Raw genomic sequence first — 23,221 nt, forward strand, 5'->3', positions numbered from 1 at the left:
TGTAAGTATGAGGGGGTGTGGCTGAAAATATGACACAAGACTATCTTTCTTTCTTCTTTCTTTCTTTGTCTCTATGTAACCAGTCCATCCCTCTTTCTTTCACCATCATTCTCCTGTCCTTCTGCTAACCATCATCCTGCCTTCCATCTGCAGAATCTGTGTGTGTGTGATGAAGAGAGAGGGAGAGAGCAGTGAAAACAGAGGGGGGGGGTGGCGGTGGATAATGTGTGCAAATTTGTCAGGGAGCATCCTGTTCTCTGTAACAAGTACACAGTGCTCCTCTGTCTCCTCTTATGTCTCTTCATCTCCTTTTATCTCTCCTCTCTTGCTCTTCCAAAAATAAAAAAAAAACTCTTCAAATCTTCATCCTCCTTGATTTTGCTCTCCATCTCCTTCATTCATCCATCCATTCATGCATCAAACCATCCTTTGGCTGACAGTGGTGTCGTGCAGAGAAACTGTGAATAATTTATCGGGCTGGGTTGTTCTGCCCTGCCCTGCCCTGCTCCCCTTTTTTGGCTTGCCACGGAACAGAACATTTGGTGGAGTACACGCAACCCACACATTCTCACACCATGGATGTGATCAGTAACCTGCTAAACTAATTACCAGAGCTGTGTCTTGTGTTGTTGTTGTCTTCTTGAAATTGAGATTTAGACTACAGGAAGAAGCTTTGTAAGAAAGTTAAGAGGATGTGGGCAAGTCTTGCGCTACAAAATGCTTTCTAAGTTGAGACATCAAAATTGTATCATCTAGTTTGGGCTGATGTTGTCAACCTTGTTTCGATGTGTCATCCAAAATGATGAATACACAATAAATATTAAAACTAAACCCCTCAAGTATGCATGGGCATCAAAAAGGAGACCTAGCTAATTAGGCTAACATAAGTCTAATGCCTTTTTAAATGCTGGAAAAAAACCTGCCATGGTTGCTTCATGTTGCTAAGCTACAGATACTGTATATGGTATGCATTAGAACATTATTGGTGAATATGTTTGGTTATAAGAATATTATTAGAATCCATTCAGAAAATCCTGCAAAGTCATACTACTCCTGAAGCTCTTCCTTCTGCACAGCATGTGTGTGTAGTCTGTAGTCTAAGTCTTCAAAGTGTGTGTGTGGCTCGGAGTGAATCAGCCTGAAGCTGCCAGGAAAACTTTATGAAACCCTTTCGAGTCAAAATTTACTACGGCATTTGAACCTCTGCTTTGATTCAGACAAGATTTGGTGAAGCGCTCTATTGTCGGATACTTCAGAGTTGGAAAATACAGCTATTGACTCTGCAGCACAGTCCCAAACTAACACACAAGTATTGTTTTTGCAGCATGAACCAACTAATGAATGAAGTCACTCTTACCTATAACTTGTGAGCTGTTTTTTTCCGCTGTAAGAAGTGATGACACTACAAAAGATCCACTGTGGAAGGACTTTTTTTTTCTGCTATTTGATATTTTCATGACTAGAATCTTTATGGTGTGTAAGTCAGCTGAGAGGTCATAGTGAAAAGATCAGATTTGGTCTCGGTGTCAGCAGCTGTAATCTTTTATTTGACTGATTTCATGATTCAGAGCTTTTAAAAAATAGTTTGTTCTTACCTGGATGTGGATGTCCTTTATTTGAGTTGACTTGAAATCAGTATTAAAAATTGTGATCATAAGCCATCATGCTACCTGTGCAAATATGGAACAAAACAACAGGAATGGCAAGAAATGGACACAATGGGTGGGAAAAATTGACATGTTTGATATTGATGCATCTGTAGAGATGTCCATGCAGACAGGAGCAGCCATTTTGGCCATGTGCATGCTTTAGGGTCTGGAAATCATGAATAAGTCTCGAAGTGGTTCGCCAGTGGAGGACTTTAACCACACTGCAGTCCTGACAACTCCCTAAGGGGAAGCTAACCAAACCACAGCCTAGTCCTACATTGTGCAGGAGCTACAAATCTGCAGTCTCCTCTCTTCCCAGGCATTGTACATGTTAACTGATTGTCATCAGCATGTGTTGTCGTATGTGCTCATAAAAGGTCATTTATACACTCTTAACCAGGAAATGCAGTATATTTAAGCCAATGTGAACTTTTGACCACAAGCTTAGCATGTGTCTCTAGTCCACTAAAAATACAGACACAAATCTCAGATGCAATCAGGAAGTGCATGTGAACCTTATCTGTGTTGGATTTCCATAATAATCAGAGGCACAGGAGAAGACTCTTTGAAGTTAAAAAGGGCCTCTGGAAAGAGAAGGCCAGTTAGAAAGGTGCCATGCATCCCTCTAAGACTCTCGCCTGTGTGTGTGAGGATGAGAATTATGACGGTGTGACACCCAGCTGTCACATTCCATGAGGGAGCCCCTGCTCGCTCGGCGATGTAAAGTGGACAGAAGATGTGTATTATAATTTGCAGGAATGTTCAGAGACATCTCATTTGGAGAGCTCAGCTCAGAGCTCCTCTTTCTCACCTTCATAATAGCCTCTGCTTCCAGTTTGTGACATTGACAAATGCATACCCGCCGTCCTACTTGCATACATTTCAATCGTTTATCCTGTTTGTTTCATGATGTATATTCTGATTCATTCCTTCGTTTCTCCTTCAGGTGTACCATGGTCTGGACATTATTACCAATAAGGTTACAGCGGAGGAGCTCGCCCAGTGCAGACATCACATGATCAGTTTTGTGGACCCATTAGTGAGCACCTACACTGTGGTGGACTTCAGGAACAAAGCCCTGGCCCTAATATCCTTTCCTGAAAATATGTGAATGCAAAGCAACACCTCTCTCCACACATTGCTATCACTTCCCTCTCAGATTATTGAATGGTAACTACACAGAAAGAATTGAGTCAATTTGACTTCAACTAATTGGTATGGAGGTGTGTGTGTGTGTGCTGTGTCCTCGTTTTTTTAGTGTGTCTTACTGCAGATGTTGCAGTGAAAAAGAGAAGAGAGAGAGAGAGATCACTAGAGAGGGTATTTATAGTAGAGAAGTCTGTGGAGCCACTACATACACTCACACAGACTCTGGGCAGTCACACCCTCCCGCAGACACTAGCCGTCACACAGATGTGGAGAGAGGAGGCGATAACTAGAGGGGGTATTAATAGATCAGGATGGCATGCACACACACACACACACTCCAGTGCAGCGAGAGGATGCGGTAGCTCCAAGAATAGGCTCAGTGCAGCGTGAGCCTGCTGGTGGGAAGAGAGAGGAACGGGGAAGAGATGAATACAGATTAGTAGTGGTGTGGAGGAATTTAAAAAAAAAAAAAAAAAAAAAATGAGGAGCGTGTGTTTGTGCGGTGGTTTGGGTAGGCTGGCAAGCTTGATGCAGGATCTAATGATGCGTGATCAGCCATCAATCCTTCACTCAACGTGCCATTCACATAACCTCCCTCCTCTGTGGCTCTTCTCTTGCTCACAGTTTTTTCCACTTCTTGCTTGTCAGCGATCACCCTCACTCTCCATCTCCTGCCTTTCTCCTCTGCAAACACAGAGATGCTGCCTTGTACGTGTGAAAGAGAAGGTGTGCGGCAATGGCTGATGGGCCTTTATCTTGTTTGAGTGGTTATTTAATTATCCCACAGAAGAGAATGTGGGCGGCTACAGGGAGGGAGGAGGAGAGAGAGAAGGAAAGGTGCAAGATGAGAGAAGATGCGACAGAAAAAGAGAGAGAGAGGAAGTAAGGTGTGGCGTTCAGGCTCTGTCTGCGGGAGCAGCAAGGCTGTTTTTTATTGAGTTTATGCAAATTAATACTGCTTATTCTGACACCTATTTTCCCAAATAAATAAATTTATTGTTTGAGCTGTATAAGTTTAGTAAATAATTCAAATAATAAATATTCAAATAATTAAATGGTGCCTTCAGGTGTGTATTTCAAAAAGCACAAAGCACAAAGATAAGAGATCATCATCACTCATCAGCCATAACATTATGAGCACTGACTAGTTACCATGGCACCTGTCAGTGTGTGGGATTAGGTGGCATGTGACCATTATGTGCTCAACGTTGATGTGGTAGAATCAGAAAATATGTGATTTGAGTGACTTTGACTGCAGCTATCCCTGCAGGAAGTAATCCAAGGAAACAGGCAAGCTACTGTAGCTCAAAGTGATGACTGGCCACAGAAGAGTCACTGTCAAAAATCTTAACATTAAAAAATGTTTTCCGCCTTGTTTGCTGCATTCTTGAACGTGCACATAAAGTAAAAGCATTTAATGTGCTGCCCTTATGTAAACAGCTGGAGGTGTGTGCATTAAGAAAAAAAAAACATTGTCACTGTTGGCATGTCGCAGTGACTGATTGAATTAAAGCCAGCTGGTGTTGTTTTTATATCCCTAAGGATTGAATGTGACTAAATGAGCTCCACGGGTCATTTCAGAACGGTATTGTAATTATATGCCTTCCTCCTTAACGCACTCTGACATAGATGACATGCACAGCAGAAACAAACTGCCAATCATAGTCGGAGGAACAAACTACTACATCGAGTCTCTGCTGTGGAAAGTCCTGATGGATACAGGGGTAAGAGTGTGTAAAAGTCAGTAATAGTGACTTATATCCATACACTTTGCTTAATGGTATTTAATTCCGTTTTGCAGTTTGAATCTGTACAGATGCATAATTATTTAATGTTAATAAGACTCCCCAGGGAGCTTTTTCTCATTCTGTATTTCTGTTTTGAAGGGAGGGTGAGTGATGTACTACAGATTTGGGAGCAGGAGTTTTGAAGCCCAAAATAAATAAAGTATGTCTCACAGCAGGAGAACAAGGAGTCAACGGATGGAGGAGGCGGGGCTTTAGACAGGAAGATCGAGCTGGAGAGACTTGAAGGAGCAGAGTTACATAAACGACTTGCCAAAGTAGACCCCGACATGGCTGCCCTGTTGCACCCCAACGACAAGCGCAAGATAGCCAGGTGATGCAGCTGCCTTCAGGTGCAGGTCTCTCATTTGTAATATGTGGGTAATAAAAGCACTGTGGGGCTTTAGTTCTCCAACCAGAGAAACACACCCATAGTTAAGTGCACATATACATTACATTAGTGTGTATTCCACCTTTAGGGTAAAAAAATGTGTAGTCTATTCTATGATATGTGCTGTGCTTTAGAATTGATTTTCCTCATTAGTTCCTGAACGGCCCGTGGTCTGTTTCAGACTGACAGTCACAGTATACAGGCAGGGAGGGTCAATTTACACACACACACACAAACACACACAGAGGGCTTGATGAGTCGCAGCATGCACTCTGGTCTTCTGTGTGGGCAGGTTAGGTTACCCTGCTCTTTAAGATGACAGAAGATGACAGGAAGCATCTATTCCTCATAACCTCAGTGTGCTGCCAGGCATGACTAAAGAGCCTGGATTGGATTTGAATCTCAAGCTCAGTATTAAAGTATTAAGAGAGAATGTAATGTCATCCAGTGGTTCTTGTTCTCTTGTTCATGGTTTATGTTTCCTCTTGTTTTATGCCTTTATTTGTCCTTGGGGTAATTTTTTGGTGTAGCACTCATTAGCATTCAGACTACTTTCAAACTAGACACTTAATTTGTGTCTTAGAAGGGGAGTTGGAGGTTTTCATTTACATTGGATTTAATGGATGAGTGGTTGGTTAACTCGTCTAATCTCAGCTGAGGTCTGACGAACGGGGAGTGGAATGTGACTTCACAGTACACTGGGGAGTGTAAAAATCTGTCCCAAACTTAAAAACACTGGGAAGATGTTTGTTTTGTTTTCAGAACGTTTCAGGATATAAATGGCATTTTATTTAACCACTGTTATACTGGTCATTTGTAGAAGTCTTCAAATCCATGAAGAGACTGGAATCCCTCACAGCCACTGGCTGGAGGAGCAGAAGGGGCAGGAGGGAAGCAACGGGCTGGGAGGGCCGCTGAGGTACCCAGAACCCTGCATCTTCTGGCTGCATGCTGACATGGAGTGTAAGGAGGGATAGTTTGTATAGATTCACACTTGAGAATTATGGATTTGAGAGACTGAATGCTCTCTCTCTGTGTCTTCCAGCTCTAGACAAGCGGCTATATAGTCGTGTAGATGAGATGTTGGCTGCAGGATTAATAGAGGAGCTCAGAGACTTCCATGCCCGATACAATCAGCAGAAGCTACAGGATGACAGGTAAGACGCACATGTCAACAGATTTTAATGGGTACATTTGACACACTCTCCCTTTAACCCCTATGGTGACTGTTGTGTTAATCTTCTCTTAATTAATACCAATTAAAGACACCCATCATGTAGTTCTTGCACTTTACCCATCAGCCAAAATGGAGCTCAGCATTGAGGGATTAATGCCTGAACTGTACTAATTTGGTGTCTGTGCATCAAGTTCAACACCACATTCTCAGCCTGTTGGCTAAATGAAAGTCCAAGACCTTCAGTCTGGGCTTAGAGTTGATTCTTGCCATCCTGAAACCCAGGGCAACAGGAGTGTGGTAAACTCCTCCTTTCCAGTCTGACAGGTCACCGTGTTGTGTGTGCTTTCATTTCCCAGTGGCCTGCAGACCGATTTAGATAGAGCCCATACTCATGTTCAGATGGGACTGACCTTTCTTTAGGATGTCCAGTGATTATTACAATTGCAGAGAGAAGCCTTCCCTTTTCTATCTATCAGCACCTCCAGGGGAGTCTGCTGATCTGTGTTTATTACCTCAGGGCCTCAGGAACTTAAGCTGAATGGATATTCTGGTGACCATGGAAGAAACACACAGTACACTTCTCTCCGTTTGAAGCTAGAACCAACAATGCTCTCTGATTTTAGGCAATACCAATGAGAACGTTTTTCCTTTTCAGCAATATAATGCCCAAGTACTGCATGTGCATTTACCAGAAGAGGATTTCCAGCTCTAAGAATCTCAGTAATTGTCCCTGAATTTCCACTCAGACAGGATGGAAAATGTCATGATTGACATTTCCACTTACAAGCACACAACCATTGATTCAGCATGTGTTATTTTTACTTTTAGCAACAAGCACTTTCTTTGGCAGGGACAAATTATCCATTATCTCTACCAAGACATTTTTAGATTTAGCTGCAGCAGCTACCTACTCACCATATGGTGCAATACACGAGAGAAAATGCATTAATAATATGTGATATATTCAGTTTACATGTGGTTTGTTGGAGGAATCTGGTGTCTTGCATCTTATTCCCAGAATATAATCTGATCTCTACTGAAATGAACTTAACATTTAATATGTTTAAACATGTATGTGAGGGAATCTGATACACTGTGTGTCTCTTTTGGCAGCAGATATTGATATGGTATGTGTGTGATGGGGTGTGGCTGCAGGGAGTTGATGCATTGGTGGAACGGTGCCCTGAGGAAGCTGCCACTTCCCTTTCTTCGTCCCTCCTTTCCTTTATCACCCCATCCCACCTCATCAACCAGCCTCCTCCTCCTCTTTCTCTCTCTTTCCCTCTCTCTGTCTTCTTCCATCTCTGTTGCTACTATTGCCCTCTCAGCAATCTGATCATCCCTGCACTCTACTCCCCCACCCCCACCCCTCTTTCTCTCTCTCACTCCCTCTCCTCGTCTGTCTGTCTCTCTCCTTTACCCTCATGTCTCCATCCTCTGCTGGCTGCTGTGGCCAGACATCAAGGTCAAATCTCTCCCCCCTCTCTTTTTCTGTCTTTCTGTTCCTCCCTCCATTGACTCTACATTTCCTGTCCTCTATCGCTATTCTCAAATTTCAGTCTCTGGCCTGTCTAGCCAGATTTATTTTCATTTCCAAGCCTTGCAGTGTATAAATTAGGAACCTCAAATACTTATTATTGTTACCATTGTGTTTGCTCTACATTGTATTTCAAATTTGGATACAATCAGTCCTATAATGAAGTGACACAAGTTCAGTGTTATTATCAGAGCACAGGTCATTGTGTCTCTTCCACTTCTCTTTTTTGTTGCTGCTAATTAGGTTTTGCTGAGTTTGCTGAGATTTGTTCTCCTGCTAATATCAGAAAACATACTTATCAAAAATAATCATTCAGCTTAAGGTGCAGTGATATCTGAGGAGAAAATATGACAATACTCTCATTTACAACTTAGAAAACACATTTCAGATGTTTAATGCCATGGTATATGTAAGCTCAATATTAAGATATTTGGCATTAATATTAAAGCATAGAAATGTGTAGAAAAAATATGTCAGCCATAACTGAAAAAGTACAGACTGGACTTGAACCGGCAATGCTGCTCCGATTGGACTGAGTCCTGTATGATCTGACGACTAAAATCTGGCTGCTAACTAGCAGGTTTCTGCCCTAGCTCTGTATCACCCCGGTCACCCTACTGAGTCTTAGCACCTGTGGGTCCCTCTGTCTGCTCCGTTCAGTTTTTTTTAATGTCATTCTGTCACTTTGTCCCCTGAAGGGCCTCACAGCTGCTCAGACTGATATCCTTTGTTCAGGGAGGGAAGGAGAGATAGAGGAAAAGGTGAAATGAGTCATCAGTGGGTGTCTATAAATGTCATATTGGAGAATTAAACTTTTTATATTGATAAATAATGTTTCCTCCTCTCTTTCCCTCTCATTTTCTTCTCCTCTTCCCTCCTTTCCTCTCAGTCAGGACTATCAACATGGGATTTTCCAGTCGATTGGTTTTAAGGAGTTTCATGACTACCTGACTGTTCCTGAAAGCAGCACCCAGCAGGAGAAGGACGCTCTACTAGAAAAAGGTCAGAGAAACATCAGATCAAAGTCACTATGATGGATTTAGATTCACTGGTTGGTCACCTGGATTTCCGATCAACCAGAAGAATCCATTTATTTTTTCCCCCTCCTGTCATTTGCTTCAGGTATAGAAGCTTTAAAGATTGCTACAAGGCGCTACGCACGCAAACAGAATAAATGGGTCCGTAACCGCTTCCTTAAACGTGAGTATTCTCCAGCTCCACCTCGTGCAGTGTGTTTGCACCACCTTACCTATCAGCACTCTCTTTAACAAGATGAGATTCATGCACACCACACAGTAAGACACACAGTAAGCTTCTCAGCCTGTTTATTGTGTTCCAGTGAGTGAGTGTGTTCATATTCATGTGTCATGCTTTATAGTATAGTTTTTAGGTTTTTATATAAACATATGTTTCCTAGAAGCCAGGGGGCATTCAGCTTGAATAAGTGCTGTTATTCCCCTGCAAGAACACAATTGTTGCTTTTGAAAGTGGTATTATTGATTGGAAACTTCTTGTATACCCTGAACTCGCCATCATCATTGCTGTTAGAGAGTATAATGTTTCAAGAGACCCTTAAATGTTTTTTTTTTCCACTGACTTGTGCTAACCACATGCATAGAAATGAACTGGACAGTGCTTGGTTACCTGCCAGATGGATCTTAGTGGTCCACCTTAGCCAAAATCAACCATTGCTCAGCAGGTGCTGATTTCCCACCCTGTGTGCAACTCCATGAAACCACACTGTGTGTCTGTGTGTGAGTGAGTTTCTCTCTTACCTAAAACCTGGCCTCTGTGTCCCACCAGCAGCCTGCCCTGCAGTAACCCAGCCTCCTAATCCTGTTAGGCCCAAGTGGCTTAAGGCCACGGCAGGTCCTAAACCTCAATACTCCTCTTTCTGACCGCCTGCCCGCCGGCTTCACTCACCATATGGTCTTCATCACATGTGTCTGTCTGTGTTTTACATATGGAGTAATCTGTCTCTGTTGTGCATGCATGTGTTTTTGGCCGTCCATCCGCATCACCTTCCCTAAAGAACAGTGTGCAGGATCTGTAACATCAGGCCTGATTACTAACCCCTTCAAATGACTCAAACCTCCCTATGAGTCTTCTTGGAAATGTAGTGTCTCATTTTGCTTTTACTCAATTATTGAACAATGTAACTCATGGCAAGGAGCACAAGCATCCAGCATTTCAAAAATCATCTAAATCATCATCTTCAGACCCAAAGTAAACATAAATAAAGCACCCCCTTGAAGGTATGTCTAGCTTCTGAAGTCACTACTTTTAACTTCACATCAGTGCCTCCAGGGGCTTCCAGGGGACTGCTTTCTATGTTAGGGTAACGTAAACCTCATATGAAAGTTATTCAAATGTGAATCTGCACAAAAACAAAAAGTGTGCTGTCTTTTCTGCTGTGCAGAGTCTGTCTCAGGCTAGCCTAATGCAATGCTTCACATCCATCTTTTGAAGGATTTTTTAACTGCAAATACTAAAGCACTGCAAAATATCATGAAGAGGTATTTAAAGGTCTCCTCTTTTGTTGATGCCAAGTCTGAAAAAGGCCTTTATGTTATAAGATAATCTGACTGGTTTTCTGGTTGTATGTTTTTCTACTTTTGGACAAACATATATGAATCCTGTGTTTCCTTGTCAAATTGCACACCAGAGTTGCACTCCTTTTTGTTGATAATTTCTATTTACAGTGTTTTTCTCTGTCCTAATCTTAAAGCATTTGCCGGAGGACAACCTTGTTATTGTTGGTGTTGTCCCGCCCTGGGCTGAGATTTTGCTGTTTAACCTGGGCCACCTTTCTGTCCAGCACAGTCTCTGTTTACCTCTCTGTCTTGCTGTGACTGCTGACCTCTTTTCTTTTTTGTCTGAGCCACACACACACACACACACACACTCACTCACACAGATGCCTGCAGGACTCAGCTGACAGGCTAATCTCTTGAAGCGTTACAGAGCTTCTGGGAATTTGCACCGACCACACAAACTCGGGCAACAGGGTCGCTGGGGTCCACCCGGACCAACCCAAGCATAAAGGGACTAGTGGGTCAAAGGGAAAGATGAATTGGAAATGACAGACTGTGCCTCAGTCAGACGCACACAATGAAGTAGGTTAAAGAAGCTAGAAAATGATCTGAATGTTGGCTTTACGTGTAAATATATACAGAGACAGAATCACATGCTTCAAAAACACATGTTTAACCCAGCTCTTCACAGTTCATAGTTTAAGTGTTTAGCAGCGTCAGAGAGAGAGAGAGAGAGAGAGAAGGTGGGCGTCCAGTCTTAAGTACTTTTCAGTAGGATACATGGTTCTGATGGGCTCAGCTTTGGTTACTGTGGGGATTTAAACACCAGGTCAGCCAGCTCAAATGAAATCAAGCTTAATTTGACTTGCCTTTAAGTGCGTCACATTGTGCACATACAGGCTGGGAATGTTTAATTAGTGGATTTAATTATCCTTAAAAAAATGGTAATCTGAGGTTATATTCATTTTAATAAGTGCCTCACTCCATCTAGAGAAATACAGCTACCTTCAAGTGTTTGTTCAAACTCCCTTAAGATATCTGCACAAACACGTACACACACACTCACACACTCACTACCGGTAACCAGGATACGCAGGTGTAGTTTGACTGAGGCCTCGTGAGTGTTAAGTAACAGGGGTGTAGGTATCTTTTAGCCCCAAGAGGGAGTGAGGAAAGGCTGGATGGATGGAGGGATAGATGGATGGATGAAAGGAGGGAGGGGAATGCCACATGGATGGCTGGGTGGATGGAGAGTGAAGGTAATCTGATCCAGCTGGGGCAACAGGTGTGGGGCAGGTTTACACCTAGTCTTCTAGCAAGTGCAAAGCATTCGTGAACACACACACACAAAACCTAAAGTCAAGCCTGATAGACTGTTCTGTGACCTCCACTAGGTGCAGAAAGATGAAATAAGAAAAAAGTGTGTCCCCAAAAAAGACCCTTGATTCCTTCAGCTCAGTTTTTTAAATTTGGACATGCTGATTCATGTGTGTGTGTTCTGTTTACCAAGATACTTAACCTGCTGCTGAAGTGTCACTTCTAAACAACAGATAAGCAAAGGAGGTGAGCGAGACAAAAAGTGGAAGGAAGCTGCTGAGTGAATAGAAGCAGCTGTCGTGTTCCAGTGTGGACGACAGCCAAAGAGGCACAGCTGGGCCTGGAGGGGGACGCCGCACTAAGTCAGATAGTGGAGTTTTTATAGTGAAGCACACACACAGGCGCACATCCTCACTCAGCAAACATGACCATAATGCAGCAAATGACTCCTGGCCCGTTTGTAGCAACAGGTGGACTACTGTTTCAACACAGACACACACACTCAACACTGGCAGGCAGCTGCCCAGCGACAGATTACGCTCCTGCTTGTTGGCAAAGGGATCTCCCCTGTGTGTTTGAAAGACAAAACTCACCGTTTGTCTCCCCCCTGTGCTTTGTATCTCCAACGTTTCTTATCAACCCTCATAGTAGATTAGCAGAGTTAAATTACACCAGACCCTCAATGAGACTGGTGGAGGGTAGCAGGAGGGGTGGGGGTTTCCATCCAGCATCTGGCAACCCACCATACAGCAGCAACTTTCTTTTATTTTCCACCACTCCGCTCGGCCCAGTGGGAGGTTGGTGATTGCAAAAGGGAATTGTGGGAGGAGTGCTGGTGATGAGAGAGAGAGATAAAAAGAACAAAGTAAGGTGAGAGATAGTGGCGACGGGAGGCACAAGGTGCTGGCTGGTGCGGTATTTATTAGTATTTATTAGATCTCCTCCAACTCTGCACCTGGCATAGGTATGCCAGGTGACACTCGCCGCCACCTGCTTGCTATTGTGCCACAAACAAAAAAGAGTTCTGACGCCCAGATAAAACACACTGTGCAGTAAACGTGCAAGTGTAATCTGAAGCTTTAATTAACAGTTACCTGTTAACAAAATAAAACAAGGAAATGCACACACGGGGAAGCGGAGGGTGAGGCGTTGCCACTAAGCAACCTTTTTTGTATTTTGCTTTTACACCCAGTGAAATACATTTAATTTTACATTAAATACAAATTGAGCATTCCTCCAAGTTGTTGATATGTGTCAAAAATCAGGCTGAATTGTGCTTTTATGGCTGTGTGAAGACTCAGTGTTCCCACACACACTCACTCTGCCAAAGTCAATACTGTTAGTTATACAGATGACCAGTCATACAGTTACTACTCTGTTCCTTTATAAGAATGAAGGCCCAGACAATTCCCAGTAGACTCCTGTCTATAGGGTGCTGCCCACAAATCTACCGCTCAGTCTGTGTGGAAAGGATTAAGCCATAATTGAGTTGGCTAGCAGTGCTTTACAGGTTAATGGGATTCATTTACGTCAGAGTGTAGGCTTTAACACATAGATATTATATTCACCAGCGGCACCAGACTATACCAGTTGTGTATCTTCTTTGACATACTAGATGGTAAACAGCAGAATTTGTGTGACACTGATGGCACAGAGAGAGCTGGTAAAATCTATGGATTTTTTTTTGGACTGTCCACTGTTCAGTGATTTAGTGAGCCACGGGGATATGTCCCAGATTGCTCGATGGCTGCCTTAGATTCTGCCACAGTGCCACTTGGTTAGTGTGGGCATCATGTTTCTCTGCAGCCCTCTCTATCCTTGTCTCTGTTTGAGGCCAGTAACTAAAGGCTACATAAGACACAACATACTTAAATCACTGACTGAACTGTCAGCTGTCAAGTTGCATTGTGGGTGATGCAGGCACAGATTTGACAAGATGGATGCATGTTTAAAAAGAGCTTAATCATGCATTGATCAGTCTGTAGAATAAGTTGTCATATCTGTACAGTTATATGTGGTACCTGCTTGCATAGCTGTAGTTTCTTGTTAGTTACCCCTGATTCCCCCTCTCTCATTTGCATAATCTTTCCTGAATGTAATGCTTAATTTATAACTCTAGTAGGTACACTGTAAATATAACATGAATGCATAAAATATGACTTTGTTTACATAAAGTTGCACCTTGTACAAGTTGCAGCATCCACACATTTCCCTGCTATGTGTGTGTATCCTTTAGTAAATGATTCAGGGAGGGCAGTGGCTCCTGATGCAGACGAGTACCCGCAGCCAGACAGACAAGCAGACAAGAGAGGCAGGAACCAGTGCTGCTGTTTAGTGCTGAGGCCTGGCCAGGGGACTGCTGACTGATGCAAAATAGAAACACGGGGGTGGAACTGTTAGAGAGAGAGAGTGTGAGTGAAAGCCGAAGCGAGACTGATGGCGAGAGATGGTGCACAAGAGAGGAGGGTGGGAGGAAGGAGGGAGAGACATTATCGAGCCAGTGTGAGTCAGCAGGTTGACAGAGCCTCAGGGTGCGGCTCCAGCACATCACCTCTTCCTGTACATCTCCCAGTTTGTACTGGTCCATGCCAGCCTCCCTGATGTTCAGATACACATTTTGGAGCATGTTTGTTTGATTCAGAATAAAAAAGAGATGTTTGTTTTTTTTTCATGACATTTTAGATCTAAAATAGATCACTGTGTCAGAGGGTTTTCACTAATCCAATACATTATAAAAAGTGGGTGCACTCAATCAAATATGAGCCTTGAAAAGCCTTCACTACTTTTATTGGCAGGATCGGTCGGCCTTGTAAAAGGGATATAATGTATGCTAAGTGTGTGTGTTTAACCTTCCTGTGTGTGTGCAGGACCAGGCGACAACATCCCAGCAGTGTACGGCCTGGATGTGACGGACGTGTCGAGGTGGGAGGAGACAGTGCTGAACCCTGCACTGCAGATACTGGACAGTCTCAGAAAGGTGTGGCTCCCACTGTCCAAACCTCAGATACTTTTTATGTAGTGCTGCATATCTGTATCTTTACGTCTGCATATTTTGTTGTTGTAAGTAATCCTTTCTTTTTCTTCTTTTGTTGTTGTTGCTGTTTTATTTTTATTTTTTTCTGCTTGTTTGCCTCCATGTATGATTCTCTAAGGAAGAGGAGCCAGCTATAGCACCAATCAGACTACAGGAGGAGGTGCGGACGAACAAACGGAGCCACCACACCTGTGATCTGTGTGACAAAGTCATCATTGGTGACCTGGAGTGGACAGGTGAGGTCGGACACCGCAGGTTGTTTAGTATAATATCACAACATTTTGGCCACAATCATGCACATGTTATTCAGCCATCATAATACACACGCTCGGCCACATTAAAGCTACCAACAGGTGAAGTGAGCAGCAATGATTATCCGGGCAAGCGTGAGTGACTTTGAGGGTCAGTGACTTTTTCTTGAATATGAACCTTCCTGTGTGTTTTTGACCAAATGGAAGCTATATTATACCGTTTATCTGCTTCCACTAAAATTGGACCTGTCACACCATATTTCTGTTTACTTCTTTTTTCTGATCTACAACTATCACAGTGCTGTCTCGTGCCAAATATATCCTAGATCGTCTTTATCCTCTGTACCTGCAGCTCACTTGAAATCCAAGAAGCATCACCATCATGTGAGGAAGAAGAGGAAGCCTGATCCAGGCTGTGAGCGGCCCCAGAGCACCAGACCTGCTCCTGTCTCTGCAGCAGAGGCTCCCTCAGAGGGCTCTTGTGCCACTGTTGCCCCGGGCTGCAGTGAAACCTCCCAGGACTCCTCCAGAGACACCAGGACAACACACAAGGAAGTACAATTAGTGACAATTTAAGAGCTGCTCTCACTTGCAGACAGTGGTTCACTGGTGTGCACTAATTTCTCGCAGTCCTTATAGGGCTATTTTCTTGCTTCCATTGGAGCTGTGATGGAACTTTTCTACATGTGAAATCCTGGATATTAATCTCATAAATGTTTATGGACACAGTGGAGCATTTTTACAGAAGTGGTGTGACATAATTCGAAACATTTCAATTTTTAGAGATTTTTTTTTTTTTTATTCTTGCACTAAGTGCCTTAAGTAATTTATCAGGCTTTAAGGTGTTGCCTTTGTCCTATTCAGAAACATATATTTTTAATAAATCAAGAAATCTTGGAAGTTTCCCCCTCATTGATGATGGTGCACTTTTACCACCACAGTATAAATATATCTAAAGCCATAATATTGGATCAGATTTGTTTTTCACATGATGACATCAGCAGTTTATGTCATTGAGCTCACATTGGTGTGCTTACACAGCACTGTGCATTGTGCTTTGTTTGCCTGCTGCCACCTTGTTTTATTGTCCTGAAATAGGTTTTTCTGGTTCTTTGTTTGATAATGACTGGCCACCTGATTTGTGCTCTTGTCTTTCAGTGAGGCTCAGCTGAGCTCATTTCTGCCCTGGCAGTGGTATAGTGGTATATGGCATCAGGTTAGGTTGTGAGGCGATAGTGTCTTTTCACAACAGTGATTGCAGGCCTTTGTTTATCCAGCGGCATGTCGTACCACTTTCAGATCAAGGTGTGTCTGTCTGCTGTAAAACCACTTGCACAATACCTGGCATTCCTCCAAAAGGCCTCTTTTAGTGCTCACTTTCCATCTCCTCACCTGACACTTTTATTTTTCCACACCTCCTCGCTCTTTTTTTAGGTTCTCAGACATATTCTTTCAGCGTGCGTCAAGTTCACAGGCTCCCAGTGTTTGACCTCATCCACATGACTAAAAATATTTGCAGCTATATAATAGCTGGAAGTGTGTGTGTGTGTGTGTGTCCGTGTCCCACATTCTCTCAATCTAAACTAGGTCAGGCTTCAAGCTTACTGGGGACTTACCATACAGTATGGCAGTTAGAGTGATAGCAAAGGTCACTGTGCAACTGGTGTCTGTTTTTTATAACCCTTTTTGTCTTTGGATGGTTTGTTTTTCTTTCCTTCTGTTTTACTTTTTATGTTACATCTGCTGTTTTCTTTTCCCTCCTGTGATTTTTTTTTTTCATCGTTGTCATCTCTGTAGTTACAGATAAAGAAACAGTGTAATGAGTGTAACACCGTTATTATCAGTCATCTGATACACTTTTAAACGCCTCGTATTTTATCTGCTAACTTTCTGTGTGGTATGTTCTTATCTTGAGCGCCCCAGCAAGTCTGGCTTGGCACCTCCAGGCACTGCTGAATCACTCCATATTTAAAGAAGCAAGCTTGTGCAATCCAATGACATAAAGCCCCCTTGGACCTTGCATACACATTGATAGAAGCAAAGAAGTAGGCCAGCGTCCGTGGTCACAAGGCTAATTAGTGATTTACGCACAGAGTGGATCATCTGCACAAAGAATCAACACACAAAATCAGCTTTTAAATCTCAAACCTACAACCATCACTACACACACACGCACACACACACATCCTTTTAAAGTGGAGAGTTTTCTGCATTCTTGAGAGATGGATTAGATGACTGCTGCTACGGGAGCAGGCATACATCTCTCCTGGGTGTGTGTATAGCTGCATCAGTCAGCGAGCTGAAGGATAATTCACCCAGTTTCAGCAGTGTCTCGCTCTCTCAGCCCAGTTCTGCCCTATATCCGATCAGTAGCCGTATATGCTCACAGAGCACACACTGTCCTGTACATGAGGCCCACCGTAGGGGAACTACAGTCCGTCTTATGTAACAGGCTGCAGCCTATAGACGCTTGTTGTCTGGCCTGGAATTCCATCCTCTGGTACTGGCTCCATGCTGCATGCCTCCCAGTGTATGTTGGGAATAAATATTTTACATGGGTTTTCCATGTATCACTTTGGTTTTGGTTGTGAGTGGTTATGCAGTCTATAAAGATTTGATGGTCTTTGGTCACCACAGAGTACTCTGTTGTAGTTGGTACACATGTACATGGCGCCTTGAGCTCCTTGTTTATTTCATGTCAAGGTGGCCGCAGCTGTTCACAAGCATTAATAATTTACTGTTATCAATTGAAGCTAATGTGCTAGTGTGTTTATAGGGTTAATTTAGTCAGTAATGGTTAAGTACTTATCTTATACTTATTGTTTCCAGTAAGACTACCACATGCTGTATTAAATTTGAAAATACCCCTTCTTGTCCAAATTCCTGCTCTATTCAGTGTACATGTAAGTTCTCAAGAAGTAGACACAGCATTAATCTTTTACAGAGTAAACAACTTAGTAGCAACACAAAAAAACATAACCGAGGACTTTCTACCTCAGATTCTTATAATTTATGTATGAACAATAAAAAAACAGGAGAGAATAACTAGCTGTTTAGGTGGGCATAAACAAAAAAAAAATATATAAAAAATAAAATAGCCAAGAAATGTGCATAGAGCTTTGTGATGCTAAAATGGGTCTCGTGGGTTTTGATACATTGAAACATAGCTGCACTATTTACAGTCTTTATGCTAAACTATTGTAAACTGTGCTTACAATTTTTCACTATCACAGGAAAATGTGTGCAATGTTTCCCGTTAACAATGACACCTGTGTGTGTTTGAACTTGTGTAGCCTCTCCGCCTCAGAGCTGTAGTAGTGTGTCATCCAGTGACTGTGCGTCTACTTAATCCTAATCTCTAATCCCATTTGACTAAACATTCCCTGCCATCTGGCCCCGGCGAGACAAAAAATACTTACACACTACTAAACACATACACAGACATGCAAACGGCTAATCAGATAGAGCTGCAGTCGAACACATTGTTGACTCGACTATCAGTTTACAGTAAATGCTGTGTTGATGACCATGTATCACATAGTCTGATACTCCCAGCAGGTTGAATGTGAAGGACATGACTGACAGTTTGGTGTATGTCTTGTTCAGACTGTAGGATAAGTACGGACTGTGAGGGCTTTTATAGTGTTGTTGGCATTTGTGCTCTTTGACATCCTTTCCTCCTGCGTGCATCTGTGTGTGTATCCCTGCGTTCACGTTTCCTCTATTCAGAGTCAGAACTCTCATGTGTATAAGGAAGAGGACAAAGACAGTTCAAAAGTTGCATAACCAAGTGAGGAACACAACACTGTCAGGTGTGACTCAATCAGATAAAAGAGCATTGTGTTCTGTGCGTGTGTGTGTGTGGGCACACTTGCAAGAAGTTTCTTTCTTTTGTTTCATATCACCAATACAGTAACAAACACCCTAACTCCTCTAATGTGTGTGTGTGTCCTTCAGTGTAACAGTTGCGTGTTTGTACCTGTATGCATTATGGATTACACACACACATGCAGCCGGGCATGCACAATGTGGGGATGCAGCCTAATCCAGTCCAATCTGGAGATGATGTCTATATAAATGTGATGTATGCACACAGAGCTAAGTGCAGACCATCATTTATTTATGTGTGTCTATAGGAACGAACTGGGTTCAATGAGTTCATGCAGCTCTCTCTCTCTCTCGCTCTGTTTGTCATCTGTCTGGCTCCTGCGGTGGTATATGACAAACGGACAGAAGGATAGGACTAATGTGATTAGATGAGAAATGCCTTTTAATGAAAGTGTCATAGGTGCAGCATATGCATGGCTTCCTATAGTCTCTCTGTCTCTCTCTTGCTCTCTCTCTCTCTCTCTCTCTGCTGCATATTTCCTGCCTGGTTATGTAATGCGGGGGCCGCTCAGTACTTTTTTCTTCTTCTGCCCTCACCAATCCAGAGCATGACATGCCTTCCTGTTTTTCCAGCAACCCAGTGAACTCTTTTCCCAGGGCAGCACTTAGGAGGGCACACACACACAAACAGAGCCCATACTCAATTGTCACATATTGTATGTAATGTGCTTATTTTAGACAAAGCTGCTTATCATTGATGTGATTGTGTCTGCTGGGCTTCATAAATGTCTCAGCTTCATAATAATCAAACCCTCCTCTGCCCTCCTGTCCATCTCTTCTCTTGTTTATGTCTGTTCTCTTGTTTTCTCACCTTTGCTCTCGCAGGCAGGAAATGGGTGTGTTGGCTCATAATGGCCTTAACAAAGCAGCCTATCTGCTAGTTGTGTGCATGCATGTGTGCTCATTTTTTATGGTGTATGTGTGTGTGAGTGCGTACACAATGTGCAATGCACAATATGTGAAACAAAGAGTGTGTGTGTGTGTCTCTCCCATCTGGATTTCTCCATTGTCGGTGAGTTAAGCACTGGAGCCGGCTTTTTCCCGCCAGTGCAGTGTTTTGTGGGAGGGGTTTTGGCTGGGCTCAGCAGCAACAAAGAGCCACTGCTTCCCGCCCGATATGCAAATAGGCTCAGAGTGGGTGGAGAAGGGTACCTCCCCTTGCTGCAGCGCTTAACGCTTTCAATGCCAGGGTGGAAGCTGGCATATATCAGACAGAGCGTGTACTGAGCTGTCACCAGTTTGTATAAGAAGGACACTTGCTGTTCAAGTTAAAAGAATAAAAATCAAAGGACAACTTCATGCCACATTTATAAATTCTAATTAATCTTAAAGGAACACACTGTGTACTGATCTGTACAATGTTTTGTCAGTTTCTTATGCAACACATTAGTTAACCCACCCAGGGGAGAAAGTGAGATGATGGCTGTGTACAGTATATATATTACAGATATGATTAATAATGATCTTAAAGCAGCAAGGACACAATGCTTTTCAGTAAGTTAAAACAAGATCTCACAGTCAATCCTGCATATGTTCTGTGAAGTTTTTTAGTTATATTTTGCCACTTTGAGCACCTAGTTCCATTATATTGGTGAGGATTTTGGGGGTGAACTGCCCCTTTAGATTGTTGAAGTTGTGTGCTACAGTATATGAAAGTAGCACTTGTGTTAGCAATAGGATGATACAGTTGCACTGACCAACTTACCACTAATGATCAGTTTATTATCGCATCTACACAGTTGCACTAAAGTTACATAACAAGCCATCTTAATGTAACCTGTCTTCTTGACGTTCTGCAGAGCCGCCTGTCCCACCTGAACCACACTAGTTTCACTGTTTCTTGTTTAAAAACGTTTTTTTTTTGCAGATATTGTAAAACAGATGTGCATTTGTGTGTAACAGCACACAGCTCACTCATGTTTTAAGAGTGTTATGCAACCCTCTGTAACATAATATGGCATGTAGACCAATAGCAGCTGCACATATGTGTGCGCACACTCCTCTTCACCTCATTTCTAACAAAGGGCCCTATTATAAGAGGTTGTGTGTTTTAACATGCTAAGCAGAAGGCTGACACAAACAAACATCTTATATGCTCCATGTGTGTTGCTAACCACGCCACTGCAGTACATCTGCTGTTGCTGAGTCTTCCAGTTTGCAGGCATATAACATTTGATCCTATGTGCACCATAGATGATGCATGTGGGTTGTGTATAAATTGTTTGTTCTGCAGTGTTAGATTTTAAATGTATTTACATTGATGACTCAAGTGTGTTTTAATCATCTCAAGATGCCCACGCAAGACACATCGTCATAGGAAAGCCTGCCGCTGAGTGCACTCTGCAGAGATCTCGAGCACCACTTTACCTCCTTTAACATGAAAAATCCAGTGTTGTGGATGCTCGTAATAGAAAAACCTCTGCAGATGTACACAGCTAAAGTTAACAGTGATACATTTGTTCTCTTTCACTAAACAAACACTATTATTGAAGTATAACTAGCGCTGTGTCTTGTATTGGATTCATGAGGTGGCAGTTGTCTTCATAGGCTCACACAGCCTGGTTGAAATGCAAACAGAACTGTTGCTCAGCACAATTTGCACAGTGCAACAGTTGGTACCCAGCCTTAACGACACGCTGGCTGATTTCCATTGCGGCTGCTGAGGACAATGACTGTCTGCTGATATGAAGTCTGTCAGGAGTGCTGTTGATCAGTTAGGTGTGTGTGTGAGTGGGAGACAAAGAGGGAGAAACAGAAACTGTTTATTGTTGTGTGTGTACTCTTTGAGTTGAATTTCTACGAAAGGCGGGAGAGGAAAGGCAGTGGAGGGAACCCGCTGCCGTGTGTATATCGCACACAGTTTGCCTGATAAGGTGTTCAGTGCTTTGGGGCAGTTAACGGTTAATACTTGATCCGTTTTTGGGCTCAGCCCTGCTGCTTTAAGAGGGAAGGGAGTCAAAGCAGGAGGGGAATTTACAAAGCATGTTCAGGGGAACTTTTGAATAATCTCAGATAACTGAACCTAACTGAAAAAAGATTTTACTCATTCATGATAAACTTTTGTGTGCTATTGTATCATTGGGGTTTTATTTGTATTTTTTTTTATTTGTCCACACACATGCAATAGTCAAAAACACATAGTGTGTCTTATTTGCATAATTTACTTCTTCATTTCATTATAAAATGTGTAAATGATTCCCTCCATAGAGGTACAATGCAGCCCACTACCACCTGCATACTGTATGTTGTGCAACTTTCTGTTACATTTTGTTACATTGTCTATTGTAAATGCATAACTGACACTGGTAAGAGTTAGTGCACCTCTGGATTTGAATGCATGCAATTAGGGAAGCAAGCTGGTGCAGTGGTTCCTTATTTATTACATGGCAGTTAGGGCACAAAGCCAGGTCCATTTGCCTGGTATCTTTTTTTTCTCTTTATTTGACATCACGGTTCCACTTAATTTGTCTGTATTTCATTACAGCCCCTGCAGCTGTGGTTGCATTTTACCTTATAAGACACTACTGCATATCTGCCTGCTGCTCGCTTTTCCATATATAACTTCTGACTGGCTCTCCTGTGTCCTCCTGCCCTACTTTACAACCTCCAGCCATCACACTGTACAGTACAGTTAGATGGACCTCTGCGCCTGGCAGTGTAACCCTAAACTGTCTAATACTAAATTTGTTCATGTGCTAAATTAGTCAACATTCCTGATAATTTGGAACAGGACATAAATTGTGTTTTTTTTATTATTATTTTACAACTGCAGTGTTTCAGTTCTTCCAACCCTTCAAATCTTTCTTGTTTTTATTGCAGATAAAGCAGGTTACTGACATGTACTTATCTTAATTGTTTAGCAGTTTCATAAAATAATCCTTTGCTGCACCCTTGTGGTAGTAGAGGAAGATATCCTGCAGTTCTTCAGGATATATAATCAGGAATAGGACAATATCAACTCAATCCAACACTTTAATGTGCAAAGTGTGTTCATTAATGTGTCCTGTGGTTCCTTTTAGCCACATGTTCTTGCAGTGCACACTTTCTAGAGCTTTTTGAGTCTAGAAATGCAGTTTCAGTTGGTGTTTTCTGCCTGTAATGGATGTGGTGCAGTATTATTGATTAATCTATTGAAGAGCAAATCATCAGCCCACAAGTTATCTTAAGAGAACTCAAGCAGCAGGGAACCCTGAGCTTGTGCTTAGCTTGTTTAAATGGAAATGGAAATCTAAATACAACACAAAACAAATCTTGTCTTGTTTTTACTTTTAGATTACATTTTAAATGTTTTATGACTTGAGAATATCTTTGTGCAGAAGACTACAGACTGGTCCAAATCACCCATGATCAATACAAGATGTAGAAATTAATGCAACTCTTTAACAAAATAATTGTTATGACATTTTTACCTTGGGCAAGACATTTTACCCGCACTGCCTCCAGTGCACTCACTGGTGTGGCGCGACTTGCTGGTCATTGTATGACACTGCTTGGCAGCAGCCTTAAAAAC

General features: G+C 42.5%; 1 protein-coding gene across 3 annotated transcripts in view; it reads left to right on the plus strand.

Moving 5' to 3' along the window:
- The window catches only part of trit1 (tRNA isopentenyltransferase 1), a 29,109-nt gene extending 6,825 nt beyond the window's left edge, over window positions 1-22,284 (plus strand). The window contains exons 2-11 of one of the 3 annotated variants that reach the window (XM_028399431.1): window positions 2,596-2,736; window positions 4,424-4,522; window positions 4,759-4,916; window positions 5,794-5,936; window positions 6,019-6,130; window positions 8,577-8,689; window positions 8,810-8,887; window positions 14,406-14,515; window positions 14,691-14,808; window positions 15,176-22,284. In XM_028399431.1, coding sequence (XP_028255232.1) covers window positions 2,596-2,736; window positions 4,424-4,522; window positions 4,759-4,916; window positions 5,794-5,936; window positions 6,019-6,130; window positions 8,577-8,689; window positions 8,810-8,887; window positions 14,406-14,515; window positions 14,691-14,808; window positions 15,176-15,399 — 1,296 coding nt within the window. In that variant the 3' untranslated portion in view covers window positions 15,400-22,284. Of the gene's footprint in view, window positions 1-2,595; window positions 2,737-4,423; window positions 4,523-4,758; window positions 4,917-5,793; window positions 5,937-6,018; window positions 6,131-8,576; window positions 8,690-8,809; window positions 8,888-14,405; window positions 14,599-14,690; window positions 14,809-15,175 lie in introns of those variants that run through there. The other 2 variants (XM_028399432.1, XM_028399433.1) reach the window with 2 other exon arrangements.
- Window positions 22,285-23,221: the final 937 nt, after the last annotated feature.

This window comes from Parambassis ranga, chromosome 2 (assembly GCF_900634625.1).
Source record: "Parambassis ranga chromosome 2, fParRan2.1, whole genome shotgun sequence".
Taxonomy (NCBI): Eukaryota; Metazoa; Chordata; class Actinopteri; family Ambassidae; genus Parambassis; species Parambassis ranga.